The following is a 22,321-nucleotide window of genomic DNA, read 5'->3' on the forward strand; positions in this document are numbered from 1 at the left end:
AAACAGAATGATAGTACTGGAGTAAACTCTCTTCTCACATGCATGTGGATAACAATATAGTTTTATTTCTTTAGTGCTTAGTCATTAATATTTTTCTTAAAAAACTAAGTACTGTGTTTGATCTAACTATATATATATATATATATGGGCTATGGCACGTTTAGGCTCACACGTTCACGTTCTCAGCTAGTACTATAAATATACACATGACGACTCCAATTTCATTCTGCACCAAGTTGTGTTCTAGCTAGTCACTCTCCTTCCTTGCTCTCGAAAGTCATTCAGAAACAACAAAATGGGTGGAAATTCGCCATGCGCTTCCTGCAAGTTGCTAAGGCGCCGGTGCGCCAAAGACTGCACTTTTTCCCCCTACTTCCCCTCCGATGACCCCCACAAGTTTGCCATTGTTCACAAGGTCTTTGGTGCTAGCAACGTTGGAAAAATGTTGCAGGTCTCTCTCTCTCTCTCTCTCTCTCTCTCTCTATTTCTTAGAACTTTGTTTTCCTTTCCCTCCTTCTTTCTCAGAGCCAAGGCTTGATGGGTAATCTCTTTTGGGTGATTAGTCATTGTTTATACTTACTGTGATGTTGCGCAGGAGCTTCCGATTCACCAGAGAGCGGACGCAGTGAGCAGTTTAGTTTACGAGGCGAACGCAAGAGTGAGAGACCCTGTTTATGGGTGCGTTGGAGCCATATCTTACCTGCAAAACCAGGTCTCTCAGCTTCAAATGCAGCTAGCAGTGGCTCAAGCAGAGATACTGAGCATCCAGATGCAGCATGAGCCGGTGATGCCAACCCCACAGATAGATCCAGATGAAAAATCGCACTTTCTCCACGATAACCTCCCTCATCATTACCTTAATTTTGCCTCATCTAGCAATGTAATTCATGACTCTTTCCAAAGAGAGAGCATATTTGGACATGACATGGTTTCTTAATAAAGTGGTTCTCATATTTTGGGCTTCATCTTTTTTTTTTTTTTTTTTTTTTTAAGTACAGATCAGAAAGTAGGGCATCAGCCTATTCTTAATTATCTCAGAAGCATTCTATATATGTGTATGTATGTTTATGTATGAGGGTAGGAGTGTTGTTGTACCTTTTTTTGGTTAATAAAACCACTGAATTTTAATAATGAGACGTTGGAAGGTGACTTGAAACGGGAGTAAGATATTGGGGTCAACTCTAGCATGTGAACGAGCTTTCTGAGTAACCTGCATGTTAAACAAATTAAGAAGTTGCTAGTTTATTATGGGCTTTCCAAAACAATCTGACACATAATTAAATTTATTGACGAATAATTTTACGGGACAATATATTAGATATGTTTATAAGGAATGAGCAATCATTTCTTGTAGAATCGATTTTAATTATGAGATGAGTTAGGTCCATAAATTTCTTCATGATATCCGAGTCTGCTATAAGACGAATAGGAGACCACACTACTTACTTCGTGACAAGGACTAGAAAAAAATACTTGTCTGAATGTGAGGGAGGGTGTTGAAAAATAATCTCACATTACCAGCTGTGAACAATATCTTAGACATGTTTATAAAGAATGAGCAATCATTTCTTATAAAACCGATAATTTATGAGATGAGTTAAGTCCATAAATTTCTTCAAAATTCTTCTTCTAATTATATAATGATCCTTGGTGATAAATCATGGCATATATAGAGGACAACAGCAATTGCAGCTCTTCGAATGTGCAGTACTCAAGACAATTCATCTCATAATATAATCTTCCCCTGTAAGTGTAGAAATCATCATAATAAAAGACAAATGGTAGAATTTGTTGGGCGTGATTTCTAACCACGTTGCCCTATATTAGGGTTTTACAATATTTATATATATATATATAATATGAAAAAATATAATTACAATCTTGAATTGTGTAACTATTGCATAATCGATTTGAAAAAAATGAATAAAATATAAGATCTACATGAAAAAAATTAATTTTTTAATAATAGACTCTACTCTTTTTTAAATTAAACGATTACGCGACGTTTACATACTTTATAATTATACGTAAAATTATTCATATAATATATAATGTAAGGAGCTGCTTGGTAATTTGGGTTTCTATTCCTTGAAATGGCTAACATATATATATAAGTACGGCCTGCATTGTCTTCAATAAGCTAGCCAGCACTATTTTATAATTTTATTTCAGCAGAAATCGAGACTGTTCGCAAGTTAACATTCCAGTAGAAAGTGGGATACATGCATAAGCCATCGGAAAATAGCAATAATATCTTATGAATGATTGTGAAAAGAACTGTTGTTTGGAATGCTTATAACTGGGCCGCACTTTCTTCCATCACTTCCTACGTCTCACTCACCTGATAATTTTTTGTTTTCCAAGTACTTTCACCTAATAATTATTCTTACAGTAACAATGCTCTAATCTTGAAAAAGAGGAAAAGTACAAAATTGGCTTACCTCGACCATCGCAGATCAATTTCTTCTATAGCTTCTACGCGTCGATCGGGGTTAGTGCAATTTGCAAAAAACGCACTGTTCTGTTCATGGATGAGGTGAACTTTTGTTTTAGTTTTTCTTTAATATAAGTGTTTTACCCAATCCTAATCCATCTTTCCATACAATTATATATCGAATCAACTTAATTAATATTTCAAACGCCGAAGAAAACGACAAAAGGCGACAACCGACTCGAAGATTCCAGCTTATTATTTGCTTTGTTTAGTTTGGAAGCATTAATTCCTAAGTCAAACTTAAAAGCTTTTCTTCTGTATTCCTATATATCAAATCCTCCTCCTCGTGTCTTTATCTGGTTTTATGGTTATTCAATCCCATTACCATGTATAATTAACTATTGGTCATTAGTTTTGAATTGTCAAACTTTAATTCTATGTGTTTCAGAATTGAGTAATGCTGCTAATCATTTAAATTCTCAACATTTTTTTATTATTTTATGATGTAATAGTAGATAATTAGAAATTATTTATTATATTTTACTTAAAAACATATTATTTAATATCACATTAAAATGAATGATAAATAAATTTACTCTTTAAAATTTCTACCGATATTATGTTTGTTCGTGACTGTGTTGTTTCTTTTATGATTTACTTATTAATAATGAGTAATGCTAGAGAGAAGTCACTTTAATAGTACACATTTTACACTTACTGCGTAGCTGCTTTTAATTGATTATTCTTAATACTCACTTAAGAAGATATGTGATCTACATAATACTATATCATATGTGTAAAATAGATATTCCTAATAATAATTTTTATCTATATTTATTTATTAATAATAGTAAAGCATATCCCAGCAGAGGCGTATATGTGCGCGCGCGCACACATATTGTGCAATAATATTTGACTCTAATGCGGCCAGATAATTTTACGCCTGCCATGCATATATAAGACCTTTCCTGGCCTATCATGCATGGCTAGCTAGCTTCACGGCAGGCCATGCTCCTAGACCTATAGCCTTGTCGCTTAATAAGTAGTTACCATAATATCAGGTAGCTCATACGTTTTTATATATCTTCAGATCATCAGGACCGGTACGATCATTTTATGGTCCTTGAAAATGCAACACAAAATGCTAATTGTGTAATATTGGATGCATGCATGCATGTCGGATTCATATTATTATGCTTGTGATTCATGAGATCGACGCGTTTGCATTGTCAAGGATTCAAATTAATACAAGTACTGCACCTTCAAATCTTGGTTCTCATTACAGTAGTAATGTCATGGCGGCATTCTGAGAATTTAATATATAATAATGGCAAATGGCAAGCTAGCTGTTTTTCTACAATCTTAATTTATCTAGAAATTAAGCTTGACCCAGTTCGGTTTTGTACACGAATTAAACTGAGGTCAAATCCTAGCTAGAACCTATATAGTAATAACAACCCTTCAACTTTTTTTTTTTTTCTAATCTACAACCCTTCAACTTTATTAGAGTAGTTGCTTCCCTAATTTCTAGCTTCAATAAATTATATATATATATATATATTATAAAAAATTATTTATCTATAATTAATTATTTTGAATAAAAATAATTATTTTATATTAAAATGAATCTATTTTTATCATAAATAATAATTATCGTCATAAATAATTTATCAGAAATGCTTAATTTTTTGTTTTTAGGTGTCGTTGGGATTCGAGTATGAGTTAAGATGAATTGAGATGGATTGTAAATAGTAGTGAGATGAGTTATAAATAATAGTAAGATTTATAAGTTAAAATTATTGAATAATAATAAATAATAATAAAATGAGTTGATATGAATTAAGATAGACTGTGAATACAAACGAAATCTTAATATATTGTAAAAGTTTCGCTAGCTTACAAAACCGATCCGAGTCATGAAGTTTAATTAATTTTCTAGCTGAAAATTGTAGAGACTTTTCATTTGCTATTATTATTAATTATTATTATTATTATTATTATTTTGAATCAGCTATTATTAATTATTAAATTCTCAGAATGCCGCCATGACAGTAAGTACTGATGCAATGAGAACCAATCGAAATGTGCTGCGTATTAATGTCTGGACATGCCAACTTGCAATTCATGCATGTATTAATTAATTTGAATCCTTGACGGGCGACTCATGAATCACAGGCATAATAATATGAATTAAACCCGATATGCATGCATCCATTCCAAGCAATATTCCACCGATTGACGAATTATATCAATTTCAACGTAATTAATAAGGAGCTTAATTTTAATATCTACTCAATGCTAATTAATGGCCGTTTATTCTTCTTCTGAATATCAATACGTAGTTTCATTTCAAAAGAAAATTTAATTTTCAATATATACGCATGAACATGAGTAATTAGAAGTTGGATATGATCCATTTATGCTCTGCCCATAAATATGATGATCTACTTTGTCTTGATCAGTACTATATAATATATAGAAGAAGACATTTTATTTGCAAGTTTGTTTATTAATAGAATAATATTATGTACAGTCATAGAGTGCGTAAGTATTTTATAATCGTTTTAAAAAAGAGTAAAATTTATTATTAAAAATTAATTTTTTTTATATAAATTATATATTTATTCAATTTTTTTTTAAAATATTATACGACACTTCTGAATTATATGACTAGAAATATTATTTATCTTATTCATATACTAAAAATATCAATGACCTTTCACGGGCCTTGTGGCCATCGCTGATCTTTGTTTCTAGGGCCGACTTTAGGCTTAACCATCCCCACCCTGGGCTAGCCTCAGACCCATATGTTACATCCGAGAAATTTGTTTAAGCTCAACCCAGCCCAGTAGGAATTTAGGTGCTATTGCTTCCAGCCTCCCCTAGAGGCACTGCCTTCCATCACATTTTCAACCTTTGCCCGGACGTACCGTCCTCGCGAGCTGCGATGTTCCCCTCGAATCGCTTGCAGTAGCTGCTTTTGTTTTTTCTTTTTAAGATTGGAAAGAGATAATCATTTGGTGAACAATGAGAATTGTATTTGACTCTCTGAAATGGCTTATTTCCTTTACCATTATTCTCTCAACGATTCTTTACCGAGTTGCATCCCTGAACTCGGTCTCTCCTGTCTGCGAACTCAGTGTCATCGATAACTACAAGCTCTACAACTATAGCCTGGCCACTCCTCTTCCGGAATTTCCTCACGGGGTTCTCAGCGAAGATGGGTACTCTCTCTCTCTCTCTCTCTCTCTCGAAAATTTCTCTTTTTGATCTGGATGTAGCTCGTTCTTCATCGTTTTCTTCTTGATATCAATGATTTTTCATTTTTATTAATTTATTGGAGTGCCTTTCGTGGGATTTTAAGTGAAATTTAGTTGGTCCTTTCGTATGTGGGGTTGTGGAAGAAATTTTATTTTTGTGTTTAAACGTTGATGGATTTCCGTTCTAATTATGCTCTGCATGTATTTTTATTTTTATTTTTTTATTCGGGGAGGGGGGTCGAACCCAAGACCTCTATTTTGGAGGTTTGGGTGTTATGCTATCAGGCCATATGTCTTTGGCAATGGATTGTAATCACATTTTCAAAAATTAGTGAATAAAACACAATCTTGATGATTTGACAAAAATTTGAGCAATCATTGTTACAGAAATCTGTTTCCACTATTTTGTTAAGTAGTTTAGCACGGTAAGGCCGACGTTCTGATGGATGAGAGCTGTTTAACTTTGGGTTTCGAATAGTAGTGGAGCGAAAATTGGTTATGGTGGGAGAAAATTTGAACGTTAAGCTTTACAGCCCATCAAGGAGAGAAAAAAAAGGCACTTTGTTTTTCGTATTTGCATCCACTGTGCCATTGATTATGATGTATGGATGCACTGCTGGTATTCTTTAACAAATTATTTGTTAGTTTTGTTTATAATAGTTTTTCATGCAGGTTTTACAAAGCGGCTGTAAATGAGACTGTGGTTTGGTTTCAGGTTGGCCCCATCAGGTTACATTTTGTTTCTTTGTATTCCAAGTGCTTCTCTTGCCATTTAATTTATTCAGGGGTTACTCTCTTTTGGCCTAATTTTCAAGGTGTCAACACTATTGCTATTTCAAGCTTGTATGCAATGGTGTAAATAGAAGGCTTGCTTTTTTTGTTAAGTTGGAGAACAGTAAATGACTTGCAAGCAACAAGCTCACTAATTGCAGGTTCAGATGCATTAATCCTGCATTGGACTCCAGTGAGGCTGTCAACTGTGAATTAAAACTCACTGCACACCCTTGCATTATCATGATGACCTCTTAAAGCAATTATATGCTCAATATGTTTCACTTAAAGTTGATTCACTATTTAGTTTCTTTCATGGTGTGTGGAGCAGCTCTGCGATGGAATGATTTTCAATCATGACCTGCCTAAATGTATTGACTGCTGGGTAAATGTTTCTCAAATCCTAATAATTCCTTTTTTGTTTACCATGATAGAATGGCTAATTATATACTCTATTTATCTCAAGTAACTTACAGTATGCTCATTTATATGGCACAGTTATAATTTTTGGTTGCCATATTTTGAGATGTGGTCGGTTTTTTTTACTAGGTTACTCAATACTCGCGCTTTTCCCTTTTTTAGGTTAGGGGGAGTTCTATGTTTTCATGTATCTCCGTCTAAGGACCAAAGAGATAAGGTGTTTATAGGAAATGTGACTTCAATTTAATCGCTTTAAATAATGCAAACTAAATGAAATTGAAGCTAAATTTGTTAATCTTAGATCATAAACAATAATGGCTTAGGAGCAGATTTTGGAAGTATAATTGACATGTAATTGCTACAGTTAGAGGGTACTCGATACTAGGAAGCTTTAGGGCTCGTTTGTTTTCAGAGATGAGATGAGATGGATTGAGATTAAAGTTAAAAAGTTGAATAAAATATTGTTAGAATATATTTTTTAATATTATTTTTGTTTTGAGATTTGAAAAAGTTGTAATGATGAGGTGAGATGTTTCCTGAAAACAAACTAGACCTTAGTTGAGTATTTCTTGGAATTAATATGATAGATGGGATGCGATATTTTCTCATTCCAGTGCGCTCTTTATTTTATTTTTATAAATTAATTCCAATGTGCTTTATTAGTCTGCCAGTTTACCAAAATAGTAATATATTTACAATTAGAGATTCTTACAGTGTTTCCTGCTTATTTGTAGGATTGCGGAGGGCCATCACGTTGTGGCATGGATTGTAGTGCCCTCGTGGTGAACAATAGAGGAGGTAATTGTTGTCTGAGGCTTTGCAGCCTCTGACTTAACTACATATTTACTGATTGATTAACTGGAGAAAGTTTTTCATGATATGGAAATAGGTGTGAGAATGGAAGTGAATGTCTTATGCTAGTATGGGATGTTATTTGAAACAGGAATCCAGAATTTGTTGCAGATACTTGAGATTTGCTCTTACATCTCTCATTTCACCATATTAGGATTTAGGGTTGTGTTAACCGATAAAAAAAAAGGATTTAGGGTTGTGTCCAAACAACCTTCTCCTAATCCTTTTCATCTTGGTGGCTGATGTTCCCTTGTTGGTAGTAAACATGATTTTTTTTTTTGATAAGTAAAAATATTATATATATTAATAGGAGTATCCAAGTACACTGGATGTATACAAGAAAATACCTTGTCTATACTAGAGAGCTCCTAATGAGCCAAAAAGCCCGTGAAAAACTATCCAAAATACACTAAGCTTGAATTGAAATAAAACACACCTCCCCAACCCCAACCCCAACCCCTTGTTTCCCGTAAGACTAATACTCCACCCAAAACTCCCTCTACGAGAACGTCTTCATAATTCCCTCCCTTAGTCTTCCCTCAACTTGAGCTACCACCCTTAGCGTTGTAGTTGATTGCCCAAGAAAGACGTTTTAACTCCTTGTTTTTCTTAAAACTTGATTTGGTTTCAAGGGAGTGGCTCGCCTCCATCACAGTGAGTATGCTTTAAATTGGTCTTCACATCCTCCATGTGAGATCCCCATGATATGTTGAATCTCGTTAACCTTATGCAGAACTCAATTCGATGGTGAACCCGTTATATTGTTTATCAGAGGAAGAGAAATTAGGGGAACAACATTATCCCTAGACACAGACTCAACTGCACTCCTGACCCTAGACATTCCTCCTCACAAGGCACCAACGACAAACCCATAATTTCCTCACCGCCATTAGGGGTGATAAACGGTCCGATTGGACCGACCGTTTCGATCCGGACCGAACTTAGACCGGTCCGGTCCTGTCCACATTTTAGAGGACCGAAAACATTCGGTCCGGTCCATGGTCCACGGTTTTTTCGGACCGGACCGAATGAAAAATTAAAAAAAATATATTTTTATATATATTTTATATATAATAATTGTACAATTAACAATATAAATTTTTAAATATATTATTAATACTTGTTAATATTCTATAAATTAACAATATTTTATATATATCTTCATCTAACCTATCACTATTAACAATATAAAATTTTAAATATGCTATTAACACTTGTTAATATTCTATGAATTAATAAATATATAATATCAATTAGTTAATTATATAGTAATTATATAAATTAATAATATAATTTTCATCTAATTTATTATTATTGACCATATAAAATATTTTTTTATTGAGTTTGTTACATAATCCACATTAATAAGTCACTTAATTTAATTTAGTATTTTAAATAAAATTTTTTTATTAATTATTTAAAAAAAAAAGGCCGGACCGACTGGACCGGACCAGACCGATAACTATTGGTCCGGTACGGTCCCTTTGGGTGTTCGGTCTGGAAAAATGATGGACCGAAAATATTCGGTCCATCGCCGGACCGGACCGTTTGCAGCCCTAACCGCCATATCTTGTATTGAAATCCCGAACCTCCTCAACAGCTATATAGTTGCTGTCCATTGTTGTTGTCACCACTAAAGCTGGTTCCTCCCCTCCATTGACGAGGACATTGCTTGTATGTGGTCCACCCCCTGATGATCATTTATGTGCCACTTTGTCAGACCCTACTGCTCCCTCAGGAGGCATAGAATAGGTAGGAGAAGTACTACCTTCTATTATCCCATTTTCATCTTCTAAAAGAGTCTTGTCAGTTTCTTCCAAAGTACTCAAGACCCAGGAAGGACCCCCATCTTCAACTGAAAGTGAACCCTGGAAAAAGTACCAACCCCATTAGCAACTGGTGACTGAGGGTAGTCAGACGACAAGCTACCGATGTCCTATGTGACACCGGCATGAACAGTGATGTCGGTGTCCAATGACCCTATCTGTGACGGTGTCGAAACGTTTGCCGGTGCACTTGAAGCCTTCAAACCCGTAGGATCTCCCCCCCCCCCCCCGGGTCTGTTTTTGACCCACCACCCAAACCCAAGACTAGGTCCAACGCCTTATCCACTCTAATCATGAGATCACTCACGTACTCCATAACTCTTGTCAATTGAGCTTTGACAGCCCACAAGATCCCCTCCACTTCTCCCAATGTCACCTGACAGCCTTTGTCTCCTACAAGTGTCTTGCCCTTTCCTTCTGCCGCGGAGCTATTCTCGACTGGACTACCTGCCAGTGACCTCAACACTAAAGCATACGAGGCACCTTTGACCGAGGAAGGCCTTTCCATTGTCTTCCCATAAACAAACTATCCCCTGTTTGCATGCTTCAGAATAGCGGCTTTGGATCCAGTAACGCTTCGAATGGACTAGAGAAAACCTTTCCATCCAATGCCATTTGTGCCTTCTGGAATCACCAACAAATCTTTCCTCCTTTCATTCCGGAATTCTGGGAGTTGCAAAAAGCTGCCCCTTGTGTTAATATGATGTTGAATGATGAGAACTCCATTACACATTCTTAGCTCCCTGAAGAATCCTTCATGACAGTTGAGTTCTAAACAATCCTCTATTCCCTTAGCCATCCATGAAGCTGCCCTCTCACCTAGACACATGAACTTAGCCATCCTTTTACTATGTTCAGAAATGCAAAAACTATTTCCTCCCTCTTTCGTTAAAATAAAAATTTTCGATTCCATTTTCAACCACCTCTCACCTTCCATCTGAGACGAATCCACGTTGCGCGTCGTCATCGTTTGATCCCAAGTTGCAATATCATTTCCCAGGTCATCTTGCTTCGTCATCACAAGGAGAAAGATGTTATACAAAAAAAAGCAGATCAGAATAGGAGATCTTTGCCGACGAAAATAAAGTGCAGATCAAAATCCCGGTTGCCAGAGGGTGACCGACTTCCGAGGGCCCTCAATGGATTCGCCGGAGCCTGTCGGTCTTGTCTGTGTCAGTGGCAGAGGCACAGGTTCGACGGTTGATGTTGCCTCTGAGAAAGACAAAGAGAGAAACTTGCGAAAGTCCAGGTTGCCAGAGGGAGGACCTATGCTGGACAGCCCTCAGTGAAGTCGCCGGGCTCGTCGGCCTTGTTTGTGGTGGTGGTGAGGTGTCACTCGCCGGTCTAGGGTGGGCGAAGGGTGGCGGCGGGTTTGGGTGCATTAGGGTTTTCTCTCTCCGTTGAACTTCTTCTTACCTAATCCTCTTTAGGTACATACTTGATCTGCTTCTCCTTAGTTTCTGCATGCGAGCGTTGAAGAACCCAAGTATCTTCCAGAAAATTAATCCAAAAATATTAGTTTAGTGTACTTGGTTTCTCCTTTGATATATAATATTTTTTACTTATAAAAAAAAAAATTAATCCATGTGCTGAGAACATCTGCTTCTACCTTAGCTTAGCTTGTGGATTGGGAAAGCTCATCTTCCTATGTAAACATGAATTGAGAGGAATAGTGTGCATAATGGAAAATTTTGAGGGGTGGATAGGTCAATGAGATCCTCACTTGGGGAAGGTTTATTTTGTCAATCCTCTTCTGGAAGGGTTGGTTTTGGTTTCTGAGTGCTTGGGTTAGTGGTTGGGAGAAAGCTTCTTCATAAGTTTAGGTTTTATTATTGCTTATTAGGATGTCTCTACCTTAGCTGTGAAATGTTTACTTAGGGATTTGTTAGTCATTATAATATTTCTAACTGAGAGGATATGAAGCATTGCTCTAGCCAGGGTGGTTCGTGGCAGATTGGAAAGCGGAAAAGGCTTTGTTTTTTTTTCACATAAAAAAGGACTGAGGAAATTTCATTTCCATGGTGGTGCAGTGGTGCTGCTGGCATCAGTTGAACTGTTCTATAAAACACACACACACACACATATAGATCAGCAAAACCGATGCCTAATGAAGGGCCTTTCCCGCTAATTTAAAAAAGAAAAAGAATTTAAGGGTCTTTATCCTTCGACTGTAGGTTAGCTTGGGTGATAGTTCTTATTTTTCTAATAGAATCATGTTCTAAATGCAGGTTACCATGTATGCACTACCATTGGTCATGCCTCAAGTACTGACATTAAAATCATTGGTAAGCTTATTTAGTGACCTCATCCAGAATAAGAATAATCTCCCTCTTGTTAATTATGTTGCTTTGTTAGCCTTGCTTGTTATAGTGCCCTAGATGCTATGGTGTAAATCGTTTTGATAGCATGCTTCTGTTTGTGAGTTAACTTAGAGGTATAAACGGTTTAAAAATATTGCAGATAAAAAGAATCCCCATGCTGGTGTTGTCGTTAAGATGTCCAATACTGGTGCAGAGCTCAACTGTTCACTCTCTGTGTCTGTTATTTGTGATTCAAATGCATTTCAGGTGGGGTTCTTGTTCTATTAGTATCCTGAGGTCGATTGCATTTTCTTGGGTGTTTACATATCATGTTCATGTCATTTTTCATATTTCTATTTCAGGGACCAAATTCACTGGAGAAATTAGGAACCTGTGATTATGTGAGTGCTTTGAACCCTAGAAAAAACTTTTATTGCATTCATACTTATTCCTTTATATTATTTGAAAAGATTGTTTTTTAACGTCACATCACCTGCTTCCTTGAACATAAACATCGTGCATCTGTGTATGCATGCATGCGCTCATGTGCTCAAATGTATGTGCACATTCTATATCGTTGATGTTGTTTTTTTACACGATGCTGCTGAGCTCTAAATAAAATGGCTCCTAGTCGTCCCATGAGAACAGGATGGAGGTTAAATTCATGGGTTCAAGACCCATCAGGCGTTATATAAATTACTAATAAAATAAAAGCTGCTCTTGAGATAGTGATTCATTTTCGGTTATTAACAATATTTGAGAGGACCTTTGACAAATGTGGCACAATCAGAATTTATTAGAATAATTTTATAGTTTATTGGGCTATTCCTGTGTCTGAATACTCAGTAATGATTATTTGAATAATCTGTTAGAATATGATGCTTTTCTCCACACTGGGCTGTACACTGTAGTTCTTTGGCTTTCTGTTTTCTGCTTTAGCTGGATCCACATTTTTTAGCTCTGATGGTCTTGACTGTTGAACTTTAAGGCTCTTAAATACTAGGAAAATGAACTTATTATACAATCTGAAAATGTTCGTAATGGGGATACCAATGTCTCCTTGCAAGTACTGTTTCAATGTGTTAGCTACAACAACCTATAACTAGAGTCAAACGCCACATGCTTCAATTGGGACTTACTGGCACCCTTTTTTGGCCAATGTCGGGGAGATGACTAATAAATAGTTGTATTTCATTCAACTTATAAAAAAAATAGTCGTGTTTCATGTAGATTTCTGAGTCCATTCCACCTGGTTTCTTCATGTTGATAAACTATCACCTGATTTTGTAAGTGCCTTTAGGGTTCAATGCTCAGTGAGTGCATTGCCAACCATATTTTTTTGGACTGAACCAATCAATTGCAAATCAAACAAGAATAGAAAAGAAAGAAAAGCACTATGCTTGAGATGATATGCAAACTCAGGACTGATGAAGTGTCCAATTCATTATTTGATTACTAATAAATCTGTGTTCTTGTGTCTCGGCTCAATCATGTTTAGTGTGAAATGGAAGGAAAATAGTGTTATAATATGTGGTGATGTTGGAGAGGGGGAAGGGGGTGGGATGAGAGGAAATCAAGTGATCTATTTATTACTGTATATAGTTTAATGCAGTTATGGATCTCAACATCTTTTACTGGAATGCTTTCTAGACATTTGAAATTAGATTAATCATGTATACATCCATGATTCAAAGTGATTGAGGTTCATTTCTCTGACAGGCTACGATGATGAGGCATCCTTCTGGTTGCGCCAAGATTGTCCAATTTCATGGGAAAGGGTGGGGTTGGTTTGGAACCTTCATAACCATGTAGGTTTTTAGCATGCTTCTCATAAGCGTTTAATTTTACTCGTACACAGATTTTTGGTGATCCCTACAATATTAAGGAGTCATATTGATCATTTTATCGCTGTGGTTCAGTGTGTTGTGCCTTTTTGGAGGGTATTTTCTGGCCGGTACAATTTATCGATATTTCTTCATTGGAGTTCGTGGAATAGATGTATGTTCTCTTACTTAACCAGTTCTTCTTGTTATGCATGTAAATACATATTAATGCATGATTTTGCCACATATTTTGCTTATGCATGTATGTGTGCGGTAATGAGTCTGTGTGTGTGTGTGTGTATGTACAGCCAGAGGCACAAAAAATTATCATCCACTGTTGTCTTAGTACTACGGAGACTGTAAAACTATGTTACTTAATACTTATCACTCTATAAGAAAGAAATAGTAGTCTTAATGCGCAGTTGAAGCACCTAAACCTGCCTTGGTGTTTTGAATCCAGTTGTTAACTTCATTTCTCATCCTGTTCAGATTATCCCTAACTTGGACGTCTGGACCAGTTTACCTCAAAGAACACGGGTACTCCTTCACTTGTTTGCTTTTTTCCCCCTTCAACTGTTTGCTTCAGTTTCCCTTTTATTTTTTTTACTGTGTTGTCTCACATGTATGAACAACTTCGTAATAAACGCTCTTTTTTCTTATTCTCTATGTATGCTTGCTACTTAATAACTTACCGTTCTCTCTGTTTTTTTTTTTGAAGTAACTTACAGTACTCTTGTTTCCTCTCTGCAGAGTTCGTTTGCATCTATGGTGCAGAAATTTAGGGGACCTTCTCAGGGCCATCGGAGCTCCTATTCTCGGGTCAACTTCTGATAATATACATTTTCCATTTTGGATTCTACAGGAGATTTCATCTTGTATCATCTCAGCTCTGCCATGAACATTCAACATACAAGTGCAACGTATTGGTCAGTTTTTGGATAGTGACCTGCCGGCAAATCCCAATGGCTTCGACGGAGAGTATTTTTTTTTCATATATGGCAGAATTACGACTATTGCTTGACATAAACCACCGTAATGCTGATGCAGGCTCTTTCTGGTATCTTTTCCATCCCGGTGTTTCTCATCAGAGATATTCAATTGTAATCAAAGCTGGCCATAAATGGTGTTATAATTTTTCTTAGCTTTTGTTAAGCATTTTGAGCATAATGTTTTTCTCATGACCTTGATTTACGCGCCTTGTTATTTCTAAAACTTGTATCTACAATTGATTGGAAGAAATTTCGCATAAGATCTTTTAGGTCTCGTTTGGATACAAAAACTCTCAACCCATTTCATCTCATCATTACAATTTTTTCAAATTCTTATACAAAATATAATAAATAATTCAATTTTTTTAATTTTGGATGGATGCTTGAGGGTAGGGCTGCAAACGGGCCGGGCCGGTCCGGTCCGGTCCGGCGGTCTATTATTTTTCCGGACCGAACACCCAAAGGGACCGGACCGGACCGATAGCTATCGGTCCAGTCAGTCCGCCCTCTTTTTTTTTTTTTTTTTAAATAATTAATAAAAAAATTTATTTAAAATACTAAATTAAATTAAGTGACTTATTAATGTGGATTATGTAACAAACTCAATAAAAAAATATTTTATATGGTCAATGATAATAAATTAAATGCAAATTATATTATTAATTTATATAATTACTATATAATTAACTAATTGATATTATATATTTATTAATTCATAGAATATTAACAAGTGTTAATAGTATATTTAAAATTTTATATTGTTAATAGTGATAGGTTAAATGAAGATATATATAAAATATTGTTAATTTATAGAATATTAACAAGTATTAATAATATATTTAAAAATTTATATTGTTAATTGTACAATTATTATATATAAAATATATATAAAAAATATTTTTTTTTTTTTAATTTTTCATTCGGTCCGGTCCGGTCCGAAAAAACTGTGGACCGTGGACCAGACCGAATGATTTCGGTCCTCTAAAATATGGACCGGACCGGACCGGTCTAAGTCTCGGTCCGGTCCGGTCCGGACAGAAACGGTCGGTCCGGTCGGTCCGTTCGATCCGACCGGACCGTTAATCACCCCTACTTGAGGGTAATTTCCATGAAGTTGTCACCTTCTAATAAAATGAGCCAAAAGTTTCAAACGCTACCAAAATAAATAGCCAGAGGTGGAAATATCTGGCTGTGCCTGGTCGTTCATCAATGAGAGATCCAAAACGAGGAAAACATAAGGCATACCTGATTGAAAAATATGCTTCTTATGCGTTTGGCTTTCTACTCACTCCTATGAACCGTCACCAGCAGCAATGGCAATGGCAATGGCAATGGCAATGGCAAGTGGTGCATGATGTATGAGCAGCTTCCTCTAGTAATAATGCAAGTAAAACAGAATAACGCAGTGGGACTCTTTAGCCAAACCTAGAAGGTTTTGCAAGTGATATGAGAAAGAACTTGAGAGTAGCTATCCATCATGTTGGTAAGGCATAAAAACAATCAAAGCTTTAATGAAAGCATGAGCCTGGCTGTAGGTTTGGTGGGGAATTGGGTACCTATAGCAAACATACTTCCTCTTCCCACATCAGTGCACATATTACACAGGCCAGGCCGAGGCCATCACATTAGCCCAATCTATGCTCTGGCTCCACGTTTTCCTACTGTTACCCTTGATTATCAATAAATTAACTATCATTGACAGAAGGAATATAATTTTATATATATATTTGTGCGCATTTTTTAGAAAAAGGTTGAGAAAAAAAAAATCAAAAGAACCAAACTTATTTTATAAGGGAATTTTTGTAAAATATGTTATGAAAAATATTGTGTATAAATCATTTTCAAACGACCACTCGAAAGGTTTCAAAGCAGGGGCAGCATCTCTCTTATACAAAATACCGGAAAAAAAAACCTGAAGATAGTATCTTCTTCCACTAATTAACAATCGTACGTTAGTTAGGTAATAATTAATATTCGGTTAAATTAATGAATTTGGTTCATTGGTTGATCAATCTCTATTGTGAATCCGATTATCAGCTTGCTTACAGCATGCAGCTGTCCTAATATATTGTTTCCGGTAAGGATCGATATTCGGGCAAATGGAGGGGGAGCAGGTGATGAGTGCCAACCAACTGAAACTGAAATGTTACCAAATACCCCAACCCTCTTCTACCTAAATTTCTTTTTATATTTGAATCATATTTGTTGGTTTTTTTTTCTCTCTCTCTCTCTCTAAAACTTGTCATTTGATGAGTATGCAAGCGTCGTGTAATCACTTTGAAAAAAAATAATAAATACGAGATCTACATGAAAAAAAATTAATTTTTTAACAGGAGACTATTTTTTTTAAACGATTCCACGACACTTGCATACTCCACGACTATATTTAGCATTATTCTTTGATTTTATATTTTAAGGCAGTTTGCAGATTCACAATGTTAATTTGTAACCAAATTAAAGACATGAGTCTTACCTTCAAAGCCAAGCGACATTATAACCTCCTGGCCAGACCATCATTCACCCACTACCGGCCTTCTTCATCACGCCCCTTCCTTCTAATAATTTAAAGGCGGTATTTCCTTTTCCTTTTTCCTTTTTCTTTTCTTTCTTCCAAAGCACTAATCTGAGAATTGATTTCTCTGTCATTAATTTACCAAAATACTCTTGAGTCATAATGCATGGGACAAGTCAAAAAGCAAGAAAAAATCATTAATATTGCCTTAACTTCAATTTGTTATATGATCATTACCGTTTCTCACATAGAATAATGTAAGGAAATATACATGAATTAATATATATATATATATATATATATATATATATATTGCCAATCTGGATTCTTTTTATGAAAACGCTCAGATTTACTTAAAAACAAGAATGTAATGTACTTTAACAAATGTCATGATTTTACAGAACATATATTATACACACGAACGAGATGACTTTGCGTGTCAATTACCATTAAGTACTGTAGGGTTAAGATGGAGATCATCATGCGCACTACAAATAGTTAGCGTTTTTATTATAACCTCAATATTAAGATGAAACACATGCATGCCAGCATACCAATGACATCTCCAACCTACTTAGTTCCTATATTTAATTGAATAGGCATGCATAACAACATGTTAACTCTCAACAGAGGCTCCCAACAAAGACTTTCATACGCATACATACAAACAAATGAAGCCACCGCTCTCGGCTTCCTCTCATGTTCTCCGGAAGGCTCGTCTCTTTCCCTACCTTGTCACCTTACTATCTTTCATTGTTTTCGTCGCCGTTCTCTACGGCGAGGATTTCATTTGCCTCTTCAGCCAGCCACTCCAACTCGGCTCTTATCGATACCAACCCTCCACCAGAACCGGTGAGTAAAAACTGATGCCATTGATGTTCAGAAACTTAAGCTTTTCACTGACGAGTTGGGTTTCTTTTTTTTTTTTGTGTGTTTTGGTGTTAAGAGAAGAAGTGGAAGAAGTTGCCGTTCGCCTTAGGTAAGACCGAGGAGGGGTGTGATGTGTTCAGCGGGAGGTGGGTTTGGGACGAGTCGACTCGGCCTCTTTACCAAGAGTCGGAGTGTCCGTATATACAGCCACAGTTGACTTGCCAGGAACGTGGACGGCCCGAGAAGGATTATCAGCATTGGAGATGGCAGCCTCATGATTGCTCTCTTGCCAGGTCTGTTCAAAATAATATTGAACGACAACATTGTTGATAACTTGTTGGTTTCTTTCTTATTTCCTCTTATTTCGTTTTAATTTTTTTAAATTTTAATATAAAATATAATAAATAATTCAATTTTTAAAATTTTAAAATAATAATAATATTAAAAAATAATATTTTAATAATATTTTATTATCTCAACTAAATTTAATTCAACTCAATTTAACATCTAAACACAATCTAAAACGGTTTAAAATCTTCAACGATAAAACGGTTCCCAGGTCGATGTAACGGTGTACGTCGCATGCACGACGGAGTTCCGCCAGAAGTGGGACATTCCTGAGGCTTCAGCCAGTGTCGGTCATGATGGTAGTTCTACCTAAATTAGTTTCAGCCAATAGATGGGCTTGTCGGCATGGCCCACCATATGTTTTCCATTCTATAGGAGCCCAAAATCAAGATTTCGATAATCCAGTCTGGACCTGTCTGAGGAGGTTTTTGTTCCTCGGCCTAGGGTTAAAATCTTAAAGATAGCAAAGAAAATAGGTTTAAAATGAAGCTTTCAATAATTTTTCAACTTGTTTTTTCAGGTCGCGTTCATTATATATACTGGTCCTGTGTTATTTTTCGAATTTGATCATTTGAACGAGTGGTCTTAGAAGCATTTGCAAGTCCTTTAATTAAATCCAATGAAATACATACAATAATTTCCAATAAGTTTTATGTTGAAATTTTATACTTTTCTTTAATTTCCAGTACTGATTGTATTGCATGTAATGTTCCTTTCTCAATTTTATAATACATGATAGCTTCAATGCCACATTGATGCTTGAGACACTCCGAGGAAAAAGAATGATGTTCGTCGGAGATTCATTGAATCGGGGTCAGTATGTTTCATTTGTTTGTCTTCTTCATTCAATTATACCCGAGGATGCCAAATCCATGGAAACTTTTGATTCATTGACCGTTTTCACAGCTAAGGTACTGACATTCAATTCCTACTTTATATAATTTACTTCGCGCGATCTCCAGTGTTCACATAATTTAATTTTCTCTATTAATATATTGTTATCTAATTAATCCAGCTTCTTTTCTTCTTCTTTTTTCTTTTTCCTTTTTGATTCGATCCCAAAATTTAGGATTACAATGCCACAATCGAGTTCTATTGGGCGCCATTTCTTCTTGAATCAAACTCAGATAATGCTGTCGTTCATAGGATATCTGATAGGATTGTTAAGAAAGGATCAATCAATAAGCATGGCCGGCATTGGAAAGGTGTTGATATACTAGTATTCAATACCTATCTTTGGTGGATGACCGGCTTGAAGATGAAGATATTGTTAGTACTTCTTGTTCCTAAAGAAATACTTTTTTCACTAATTCCCCGGCCTTCCTAATTAATCTTGTAATTCTAATTGTATAAGATTCTCAGGCTGGGATCTTTCGATGATGAAGTGAAAGATATTGTGGAGGTGTCAACTGAGGATGCTTATCGAATGGCAATGAAAAGTATGTTGAGATGGGTGCGGAAGAATATGAACCCTAAGAAGACAAGGGTCTTCTTCACTAGCATGTCGCCTTCTCATGCAAAGTACGTAATTAATTAGAACTAGTAGTACTACTCAACCCCCATTCATGTATCAAATCTTGATTCAATATTCTAATTTCTTTATTTGCAGGAGCATAGACTGGGGAGGTGAACCAGGTCTCAACTGTTACAACGAGACAACTCTGATTGAAGATCCCAATTATTGGGGCTCAGATTGCCGGAGGAGCATAATGCAAGTGATAGGAGAAGTATTCGATAAATCGAAGTTTCCCATTACATTTCTCAACATCACTCAACTCTCAAGTTATCGCAAAGATGCCCACACTTCAATCTACAAGAAGCAATGGAGCCCATTAACTCCTGAACAGTTAGCAAACCCTGTTAGCTATGCTGATTGCGTGCATTGGTGTCTGCCTGGTCTTCAAGATACTTGGAATGAGCTTCTTTTTGCCAAGCTATTCTATCCTTAATGCTCTTGCCTCAGCTTTCAGATGGCCTCGTGGAGTGGAGGAGCTAGAGCATGCAATCAGTTGCATTTTAACCTACTTCGTTTGAAACAGTGACTTTGAAAGAAGGGTACTGCATGTGGGGAGAGAATGATGAAAGGGAAAAAAAAATGGTCTCTACGTGTAAACTGTAAAATAATAGTGATTGTTGCAAAGGGAAATGGAAGCTGAGCAAGAAAATTAAATTGATTTTTTGTAATCAAAACATAAAACTAAAAAAATATGAGATGATTTTGGTCCTAAACCCATATGTCAGATTCTAATTATGGATCATGTCGGTTAAATCTTGGAAATATATATATATATGTATATATATAAAACACTTCAATTTTACATCCGATGTCATTATAAAATGGTTGTAATTGAAAGAATAAAAAGAAAAATGGCTAGACCAATGTCGTAGCCCGCTGTATATTTTCTATTATATAGACATCTTATAAAACAGAAAAGCTTTAGAAGCTTTCCTAAAATAAATTACGCTATACATGATAAATTGAGCAATACATGGCTAATTATCTCTTGCATTCCTATTCAACGAAAACCAATTCATTGTGAGTTGGAATGTGATCGATTAATACAGCCTGATCTTGATCTGGTATATTAATTTCTCTTGATCTAGTATTTCTTGATTTGGTATTGATTGCTTAATAGTAATGATATAAAAAAGAAAAATTCTATCTATCATCCTCATATTATATATTACACATAATTTTTTAATTTTTTTCTCTTATAAAATATGTAGTATATGGATGATGAGTAGAATAATTCAATTAATTTTAAAAAAATAAAACTAAAAATAAATAAATATTGTATATAATGTATAGAAATGATGAATAACAAAATTTTTATAAATTCGCCGCCTATTGACATTAAAAGGAAGTCTTCGGGCTAAAAAAAAAAAACCTGTTATATCTTAGATCTTAACAAACGAAGCCCAAGTGAATAGGCTGGTGAGCTCCATTCCAATCTGGGGAAGGCCTATTCATCGTAAAAGAAGTCTTTATGCCCCAAAACAATTGTCACCTTGTAAATTACGTGATCATATACCTTCATCTAATTCCATTCAACTTTAGTCCACAGTGTGCATTTTCCGCGCTTGGCACTCACTGTCGGACGGTAATCGAGCCGGGGTGGAGCCCGAACTCGAGATTTTTATCTAATTTTTGTTGGAGCTCGGTTTGGTAAGTTAAGATTTCAACTCGAGTTCTAGCATAATCAAAAAATGATCTTGAGTCGAGCCAAGAAGTAGTTGTTTATTTTTTAATTTTTGAATAAAATTTAACAATTAAGAAATTAGATAAATAAAAAATAAAAAATATAAATTTAATAAGATTTTTACAACTAACAAATAGACTCTTTATTGAATTAAAAAATATAAAAATAATTAATATGTAACTAGTTGATATTTATCCATAAGAACCATATATTTATATATAGCTACATAAATTATCAATACATATAGATAATATGATAGTATATATAAGCATTTCATATATAGTTCTTATAGACTAATATATAAAATTATTTAATCTTATCAATTAATTATTATATAAATTATAAAATAGTCATGAAATATATTATGTTACATACTATATATTTAATTATATAAAACGTGTGATGCTTATATTATTAATTAATATATATACATATTTATTATTGTATGAATGGACTTTAATTGAATTAATCTAATATGTCAACTTGAACATAAATGAAAGAATTTTAATAAATTTTAATGGAGTCGAATTTAATCGAATATTTATCAATTACTAATCGAATAAGTATGTATTATTAAGGGTAATTTTTTTCTCACGAATTCGATTAAAATCTAACCGAACAGATTTTGGTTGATTTTCCTTATCTAGTTGGCAATATTCCCTTGCTACAGCCTACAGGTGTTGGCGTGATCCCCGATACAAATTTGCTATCTTGTT

General features: G+C 35.2%; 3 protein-coding genes across 3 annotated transcripts; all 3 read left to right on the top strand.

The window, feature by feature from the left end:
- Positions 1-251: 251 nt before the first annotated feature.
- On the top strand, positions 252-937 carry LOC108991811 (LOB domain-containing protein 12-like). Its single transcript, XM_018966200.2, has 2 exons — positions 252-451; positions 596-937. Exons 1-2 carry the CDS (start codon positions 296-298, stop codon positions 935-937), a joined length of 498 nt encoding a protein of 165 aa, XP_018821745.1. The 5' UTR covers positions 252-295.
- A 4,358-nt stretch (positions 938-5,295) lies between these two features.
- On the top strand, positions 5,296-14,935 carry LOC108991921. The gene is made up of 11 exons (XM_018966345.2): positions 5,296-5,658; positions 6,367-6,409; positions 6,797-6,850; positions 7,620-7,683; positions 11,792-11,848; positions 12,024-12,130; positions 12,226-12,264; positions 13,583-13,671; positions 13,783-13,861; positions 14,176-14,223; positions 14,437-14,935. Exons 1-11 carry the CDS (start codon positions 5,462-5,464, stop codon positions 14,515-14,517), a joined length of 858 nt encoding a protein of 285 aa, XP_018821890.1. The 5' UTR covers positions 5,296-5,461; the 3' UTR covers positions 14,518-14,935.
- A 2,796-nt stretch (positions 14,936-17,731) lies between these two features.
- LOC108991757 (protein trichome birefringence-like 33) lies at positions 17,732-20,630 on the top strand. Its single transcript, XM_018966142.2, has 6 exons — positions 17,732-18,039; positions 18,134-18,350; positions 19,145-19,316; positions 19,475-19,674; positions 19,768-19,926; positions 20,015-20,630. Exons 1-6 carry the CDS (start codon positions 17,859-17,861, stop codon positions 20,352-20,354), a joined length of 1,269 nt encoding a protein of 422 aa, XP_018821687.1. The 5' UTR covers positions 17,732-17,858; the 3' UTR covers positions 20,355-20,630.
- Positions 20,631-22,321: the final 1,691 nt, after the last annotated feature.

The sequence above is a fragment of the Juglans regia genome, chromosome 7 (genome assembly GCF_001411555.2).
Source record: "Juglans regia cultivar Chandler chromosome 7, Walnut 2.0, whole genome shotgun sequence".
Classification (NCBI taxonomy): domain Eukaryota; kingdom Viridiplantae; phylum Streptophyta; class Magnoliopsida; order Fagales; family Juglandaceae; genus Juglans; species Juglans regia.

Bases quoted from the DNA above. Each gene is read 5' to 3' on its own strand.
- LOC108991811 (XM_018966200.2), top strand. From the start codon at position 296: ATGGGTGGAAATTCGCCATGCGCTTCCTGCAAGTTGCTAAGGCGCCGG. The intron at 452-595 runs GTCTCTCTCTCT...GATGTTGCGCAG, and splicing joins ACGTTGGAAAAATGTTGCAG to GAGCTTCCGATTCACCAGAG.
- LOC108991921 (XM_018966345.2), top strand. From the start codon at position 5,462: ATGAGAATTGTATTTGACTCTCTGAAATGGCTTATTTCCTTTACCATT. The intron at 11,849-12,023 runs GTAAGCTTATTT...AAAATATTGCAG, and splicing joins TACTGACATTAAAATCATTG to ATAAAAAGAATCCCCATGCT. The intron at 14,224-14,436 runs GTACTCCTTCAC...TCCTCTCTGCAG, and splicing joins GTTTACCTCAAAGAACACGG to AGTTCGTTTGCATCTATGGT.
- LOC108991757 (XM_018966142.2), top strand. From the start codon at position 17,859: ATGAAGCCACCGCTCTCGGCTTCCTCTCATGTTCTCCGGAAGGCTCGT. The intron at 19,317-19,474 runs GTACTGACATTC...CCCAAAATTTAG, and splicing joins TGACCGTTTTCACAGCTAAG to GATTACAATGCCACAATCGA. The intron at 19,927-20,014 runs GTACGTAATTAA...CTTTATTTGCAG, and splicing joins ATGTCGCCTTCTCATGCAAA to GAGCATAGACTGGGGAGGTG.